At 42.3% G+C, this 7,500-nt stretch overlaps 2 protein-coding genes across 4 annotated transcripts in view; both read left to right on the forward strand.

Annotated features, from left to right (window-relative positions):
* The window catches only part of gk5 (glycerol kinase 5), a 14,992-nt gene extending 13,384 nt beyond the window's left edge, over nucleotides 1–1,608 (forward strand). For all 3 annotated transcript variants that reach the window (XM_047806176.1, XM_047806175.1, XM_047806177.1), the window contains 2 exons: nucleotides 1–94; nucleotides 991–1,608. The exon at nucleotides 1–94 is cut by the window's left edge and continues 40 nt beyond it. In XM_047806176.1, coding sequence (XP_047662132.1) covers nucleotides 1–94; nucleotides 991–1,169 — 273 coding nt within the window. In that variant the 3' untranslated portion in view covers nucleotides 1,170–1,608. The remainder of the gene's footprint in view (nucleotides 95–990) is intronic.
* Nucleotides 1,609–4,205: 2,597 nt separating this feature from the next.
* The window catches only part of ppp1r7 (protein phosphatase 1, regulatory (inhibitor) subunit 7), a 4,857-nt gene continuing 1,562 nt past the window's right edge, over nucleotides 4,206–7,500 (forward strand). The window contains exons 1-8 of the mRNA XM_027137245.2: nucleotides 4,206–4,324; nucleotides 5,530–5,625; nucleotides 5,864–5,919; nucleotides 6,429–6,494; nucleotides 6,596–6,726; nucleotides 6,885–7,047; nucleotides 7,203–7,319; nucleotides 7,419–7,500. The exon at nucleotides 7,419–7,500 is cut by the window's right edge and continues 23 nt beyond it. Coding sequence (XP_026993046.1) covers nucleotides 4,285–4,324; nucleotides 5,530–5,625; nucleotides 5,864–5,919; nucleotides 6,429–6,494; nucleotides 6,596–6,726; nucleotides 6,885–7,047; nucleotides 7,203–7,319; nucleotides 7,419–7,500 — 751 coding nt within the window. The 5' untranslated portion in view covers nucleotides 4,206–4,284. The remainder of the gene's footprint in view (nucleotides 4,325–5,529; nucleotides 5,626–5,863; nucleotides 5,920–6,428; nucleotides 6,495–6,595; nucleotides 6,727–6,884; nucleotides 7,048–7,202; nucleotides 7,320–7,418) is intronic.

A 7,500-nucleotide genomic window follows, 5' to 3' on the forward strand; every position in this document is an offset into this window, starting at 1 on the left:
TTAAGCGCAGACCTGCTGGGGTGTAAAATCTCACGGCCCACACAATTCGATATGTCGTGTCTCGGGGCGGCGTTCATGGCCGGGTTAGGAGTCGGTGAGGAAAAAACACTATCACACGTCAGCTAATGGAAATATAAAATGTTTAATTATAGAGAACGGGGGGCGTTGAAGCCTTTAGAAGCAGCAGAATTCTTTTCTTCACATACCCCAACTGAAGAGGTTGGGGTCAGAGTGCAGGGGCAGCTATGATACAGCACACCTGGAGCAGGGAGGGTTAAGGGCCCAGCAGTGGCAGCTTGGCTGTGCTGGGGCTTGAACCCCGAACCTCCGATCAACAACCCAGAGCCTTAACCAGTTGAGCCACAACTGCCCCAACACCACTGCCCCAAACAAGCCCCATTAATAATAATAATAATAATAATAATAATAATAATAATAATAATAATAATAATTATTATTATTATATTGTGCTATTAATGTGTTATAATGTGTACTATAACATCTAATACTACATTTAATCTGGTCATAAGGAGTTACACAGGAAACACCTCTGAACTAAATCTACATATTAACTCAGTTTAAAGTCCAATGTGTTTAATCTTGTTTGTTTCCAGACATTACAATGTGTGTAACGTGAATCTAGGACGTATCTAAGCTATAAAATCATGAAATAATTATAATAAGGATAAATAACATTATTATAATCTAATGTTAATATTCTTGTCCCTGAAAGATCATTGTTATAATTGAGTTCAATTTATTATCGTTTATAAAATCTTTAACATCTTCTAGCTGAGTTTGTAGCTGTATGAATTAATGAGCCGATTATTTTTTATTATTTACGGCACATTTACAAAGTGATGACTACAAATAAATTCAGAGTCATTTGTGAGCAACTTGGTCCAAACCTTCTGTGTTGCAGAAAACAAACATTTTAATTGAATGAATATTGAATGTTTTATTCTGAAGCTTTTCTTTTGGTTTCTGCAGGTTTCTGGAAGAGTAAAGAGGAGCTGAAGAAGCTGCAGATGACCGAGAAGCTTTTCATTCCACAGAGTGTTAAAGAGGGTGGAGGTGGTGGTGTCAGGGGTGGTGGTGTGTATAAACCAGTCCTGCAGATGTGGGAACAGGCCCTGCAGCGCTCCATGAACTGGTACAGCCAAACATAACACACACACACACACACACACGCACTGTGCCCGACGGTCAGAGTTCAGCCATGTTGTTTACTCTGACACACTGCCATTACATCTATTTACAACCTGCCACGACGACGACGATGACGATGATGATGATGATGATGATGATGATGATGAAGAGCCATGTTCTACTCTGACGTGCCTTAATTTTAACACCCCTCTGACATCAGCCATCTTAAACTTTTATTCACTGTGTGTATTTACGACTCCATGTTTTTACTCTCGTACACTTTAATTACATCCCCAATGGAGGCTACAGATCACAAAACGTCGATTTACGAGGACTAAAGATCTAAATCTTAATTAAAAGTATTTTTGTTTTTGTTTTTCTGTCAGAATTGTTGTACTTATTAGCAACAAAATGATCCAGACCTGAAATGAGAAGGGAATAAAAATGTGCTTGTGTTCAGCTGTAACGTGTAATGTGCATTCCTGTCACAGCTCATTTGCATATAGCGACGCCCACAAAACTCCATAAAAGGTCAAGTGTAAGATCACAGAGAGCTGAAATGAATGCTCAGGGTTTAAACTGAATCAAACACAGAAGTGGAGGGAAATTCATTCATTCATTCATTCATCTTCTACCGCTTATCCGAACTTCTCGGGTCACGGGGAGCCTGTGCCTATCTCAGGCGTCATCGGGCATCGAGGCAGGATACACCCTGGACGGAGTGCCAACCCATCACAGGGCACACACACTCTCATTCACACACACACTCACACACTACGGACAATTTTCCAGAGATGCCAATCAACCTACCATGCATGTCTTTGGACCGGGGGAGGAAACCGGAGTACCCGGAGGAAACCCCCGAGGCACGGGGAGAACATGGAAACTCCACACACACAAGGCGGAGGTGGGAATCGAACCCCCAACCCTGGAGGTGTGAGGCGAACGTACTAACCACTAAGCCACCGTGACCCCATGATTCAATCATTTCTTTGTAATTATTTAAAAAACTAATTAAAAATACATCCCAGTCTCAGTGTGGTTGTTTCTCCTGATATCTTTAAGTCAGATTCTGACATTATGGATGTGAAGAAGAAAATAACCAGCAGGAATACACACACGCGCTTCTTCACGGGTTCTATAGAGATTCTTTGGATCAGGAAGTGACTTGAGCTGCAAAAATAAAGGTTCTATTGTGTGTGTGTGTGTGTGTGTGTGCATGTTATGGGAACTGAGAGATGGCCTGGCGAAGACAGAGCTTCTCTCTGTGGATGTAGGCACGACCTCTGAGGTGCCATGTTTATGATAAACACACCAGCATGATTACTCATCTTCAGATCTTGTTTCTCAGTCTTTACTCCATCCCGGGTTCTTTAAGGGGTTTCTCCGAGGCAGAGCTGAAGACTTCAGAGTTCTGCATTTGTCACAGAGATGAATGTGGGGTTTTATTGGGATCTGTGGCAGAACACAGTGAAAGACAAAAGTTTGCCTAAATGACCCTGTACACGGTGATGGTGAATTAAACACCACTTTTATCTGGATGTGTTCTGTTTCTGATCTTTCTGTAACATTCACACAGCTGTAATGTCATTATTGTCCCAATCAGTCTATTAAAATCATCTTAAACGGCTCAGGACGTCGTGACTGTAACACTGGTGATGTGATAAATAATCCACACTGGGTTTTATGAGCTGATCTGTGACGGCCGAGTGTTTTGTGTCGATTTGCATGTTCAAGTTCAAAGTGTTTATTGTCATACACACAGACAGAAAGCATGTTTCCCTGCACAATGAAATTCTTACTTTGCCGTCCACACTAAATGTCATACAGTAAAGTAAAAAATAAAATAGAATAAAAAATAAGAGCAGAAAAAAATAAATAATTAAAAGCAATTAAAGCAATAAAGATGACGTTCAGTTCTGAATAGAGGCAATAAAAAGTGAGGTGGTGCAGTTCTGAATAAGGCAATAAGGTGAGGTGGTGCAGTTCTGAATAAGGCAATAAGGTGAGGTGGTGCAGTTCTGAATAAGGCAATAAGGTGAGGTGGTGCAGTTCTGAATAAGGCAATAAGGTGAGGTGGTGCAGTTCTGAATAAGGCAATAAAGTGAGGTGGTGCAGTTCTGAATAAGGCAATAAAGTGAGGTGGTGCAGTTCTGAAAAAAAAAATGAATGTGCAAAAATGTAATTCAATGTGAACAGTTAACAGTTATGTCCATGGCTGCAAACTCCTGTCAGCTGTTTAGGAGTCTGATGGCAGAGGAGAAGAAAGAGTTCTTCAGTCTTGAGGTCCTGCACTTCACACTTCTGTACCTCCTCAGAGGGTAGAAGTGTGAACAGTCCGTGCTGGGGGGTGGGAGGGGACTTTGAGGATGGAAGCAGCTCTCCTGTGGACTCTATGGTGGTAGATGCTCTGCAGAGAGGGCAGTTGAGTCCTGATGATCTTCTGCGCAGTCTTCACGGATCTTCTGCGCAGCCTTCACCACCACTCTGCAGGTGTTTGCGGTCCATGACAGTAGTGCTGCCATACCACACAGTGATGCAGTTGTAGAAGTTGCTGAGGATCTTAGGTGACATGCCAAACTTCCTCAGCCTCCTCAGAAAATACAGCCGCTGTTGGGCCTTCTTGACCAGCTGCGTGACGTGAGGTGTCCAAGTGAGGTCCTCACTGATGTAGACACCCAGGTATTTAAAGTTGCTCACCCTCTCCACTTCAAGCTCCAGGATAAACAGTGGCCTGTGTGTTCTCCTCTCCTTTCTCATGTCCATTATCATTTCCTTCGTCTTGTCCAAACATGTCTCAGCTTTAATCTTCTAATGATTAATGATCCATCACACTGATGGGACATAAATAAACACATGTTAATAGAAAACACTATAAACATAAATATGCATATAAATAAATAATTTTTATAATACAAACTGTTTTATAATGAATGTGCATAAAAAACATAAATAATAGCATAAGAATGTACATTATTTAAATAAATATTTATGCATGGATTTTTTTTAAATAATCCTTCCATCAATATGATTCAGTACAGAGCTACTGTTAGGGAGTGACGTGTTACTACAGCTGAGAACTGATTGGTCGCTGGAGCTGTCAGTCACTGAGCAGTAGGCGGGTCACGAGGGAAAATGGCTACCCTGTCTGTTAGCGAGCCTCAGGAGATGGAAGGTGAGTTAAAAGCTGTTTATTAGCCGCCAGCGCCGATGTTTCCGTATAAATTCCTCACAGAAAGACGCCGATATATTTTTCACCTCATTTTTATCTGCACATAGATTTTATTTTGCATTCTTGGCACATAAAGCTTGCGAATTTTTTCGCACCATTCATTCGGCTACTAGCTAGCATGCTAGCGTCGTGTGATTGTTTACGTTTGTACGATTAGCAGCATTAGCTTAGCTTAAATGTATTAGTGCGCATAGTAGCCGAAATCCGCTCGCTTTCCGACAAGTCCCGCCTTCCTACATCATGATTTGTTAAACAGATCGGTTTCCTCGGCTCCGGTTGGCTGGAGGTTTAGTGTTCTCTTTTCAAGCACGCTGATTGGAAAGCGAAATTGTTGAAGCGCGTGAGAACGAACTAGTGACCAATCCCAGCGCAGGAGGTGGGTCATGACTGAATACGGGTAGGAAAAAGGAAACAACCCAGACAAGAATATAGATTTATCCGTGTGGATATCGATTCATTCATCATCTTTGGCATATTTGTGTTTATTACAAGTAATAAATACATTTATGTTTATTCGAATCTGGAATAATATTGCATGTCGGTTCCAGTGATGTAGCCAGGATGTCATTGCAGCTAGCATGCTACCATACACAACATTAGTGTGTCAGGAGATTCTGCTGTAATATTATCATAGTTTATCTTTATAAAGTAATATTAATATATAATAATACACACACCACTGCTTATGATATGACGTGTTAAAAAACAACATTAAACAGTTAGTGATGAACATGAGTCGGTTCTTTAAACTGTCATCACATGGTATCCTTTTTTGTAAACTTAGACAGTGTTTTTTTATTAAATAAAAATGTTTTAATCGAAGAGTGAAATAATTCCAGTTATAGTAAGGTCAAGAAGAAAAGACACTAGTCAGAATTATGGTGTGTTTCGAACAAAAACAGGCAATGAGTCGTTTGGGAGTCGATTCTTAATGGCGAGCTGAGTCGAATGATCCGAGTCGTAATGCTCATGTTTGGTGTAAAGAGAGGTGTGGCATGCCGTTTCCATGGCAACGTTTGGGTCGTGTAGTATGTGTCTGTTGGTAAAACTTTATATTTCATTCATAGTAGTATATTTTAATCGTAGTGGCATCATCACAAACGACTGCGAACGTAACGTCCAATAAAGCGACGTGTTTTGATGTTCAGTTGACAGGAGGGGCGAGTCGGAGGAGTCCGGAGATGACGAGACCAAGAGGAGGAGCGTCAACGGAGAAGTCGAAGATCTGCAGCGAGCTTCCACAGGTTCAACACGAAGAGTAGAATTTACTCTGTCTGCTCTAACACACGACACAAAGCTCAGAACATAAACAAGATCTTATCTCATTAAACTATAAACACTGGAGAAAAGCTGAACCTCTCTTAACTGTAACTAATACAAATGTTTGTACTGCTGAATCCCTCATGGTCATTTCTGTCAGTTATATTTGATGGTTTTCAGCGATAACCTTCTTTTAACCTTTTGAGCACTTTTGCCCTCCAGCTCCAGAGGAGTTGCCTGTGGATATGGACACCATCACCCTCGACCCTAATGAGGAGGTGAGCAGATCATCATGTGGCGTGTGGAGTGTAGTGTTCTTACAGCAGCTCTGGTTCCTCACATCATCATCCTGAATCACTACACTGGACATAAGCAGCCTTGATGTTCCTCCTGCTTGTCTTGGCGTTCCTGTGAGCGTGTAGCTAATGCAGTGCTAATACTGACAAGCAAATAAAAAATAGCAGAATCTAAAGATGTTCAGTCACACACACACACACACACACACACACACACACACACACACACACACACACACACAGTAATGAATGGGATTCTAGGCTTCTTTCCTGTTTTATAGGAGCTACTCTGTCATTTTATTTGTCTGGCTTCGGCCTAATTCAGTCTAAAATAGGACAAGAAGTTTATTCCACTTTACTGAACATTATCCTTTAGCACACTGAGTTTACATTAGCGTTAGCAGATGAGCTGACAGTTCAGTTCTCATGTGTTTTAAAGCATTGACAGAGTTTAACACCCCAAACCTGCTGTGACTTCTTTTTCTTCTCAGGATGTGGATCTGGTCCACTGTCGGATCGGGAAGATCGAGGGACTCGAGGTCCTGCAGAAAGCCAAGGTAACCTCCAGGTTCAAAACGCAGCACAGCTGATAAACACACAGGGTTTATAAGCATCCGCAAACCGTAACCGCTGTGTTTGTGTTTGTGTTTGTGTACAGACTCTTTCTCTCAGACAAAACCTGATTAAAAAGATCGAGAACCTGGAGAGCCTGGTGTCACTGAGGGAACTGGACCTGTACGACAACCAGATCCGCAAACTGGAGAACATGGAGGCTTTAACTGAGCTCGAGTGAGACACACACACACACCGGGATTTTTCACACATATACACCTGAGTTTTAGATTACATAACAATCTTGTCCTTTATGCCTGCTGTTGTATGAGGTACTATTTTATTCCTGGAGCAACGTGATATAATCTTTTGGGCTCTGTATTCATTTGTGACAGGCAGCTAGACGTGTCGTTCAACCTACTGAGGAAGGTTGAAGGTTTAGAGCATCTGACGAAGATGAAGAAACTCTTCCTGCTGCACAACAAGATCACAAACATCACCAACCTCGAACACCTCACTGGCCTTCACATGCTGGAGCTTGGGTCCAATCGCATCAGGGTGAGCGGAGCGGTTCTGCCGTTGGATCAATAAGAAAAGAAAACCAAACTCCAGTGGTCACCATTTTAGCAATCGGGAGCTGACTTTCTGTTTAATTAGCGGCTCCTGTGGCTCCGCAGCTCTTCTTCTCAAGCTCTGTTGTTCTGTTCCTTTAGATCATCGAGAATCTTGACACACTCACTTCTCTGGACAGTTTGTTCCTCGGCACGAATAAGATCACTCAGCTGCAGAACCTGGATGGGCTCCACAACCTGACGGTCCTCAGCATCCAGGTACATCCTAACACCCGTGCTCACGACAACTCGCTCCTCTAACACGTGTACCTGTCTGACTATACCTCTTCCTCCTCCTCCTCCTCCTCCTGCATGTAGAGCAATCGCATCACCAAACTAGAGGGACTACAGAACCTGGTGAACCTAAAGGAGCTCTACCTGAGTCACAACGGCATCGAGG

The sequence above is a fragment of the Tachysurus fulvidraco genome, chromosome 22, assembly GCF_022655615.1.
Source record: "Tachysurus fulvidraco isolate hzauxx_2018 chromosome 22, HZAU_PFXX_2.0, whole genome shotgun sequence".
Taxonomy (NCBI): Eukaryota; Metazoa; Chordata; class Actinopteri; order Siluriformes; family Bagridae; genus Tachysurus; species Tachysurus fulvidraco.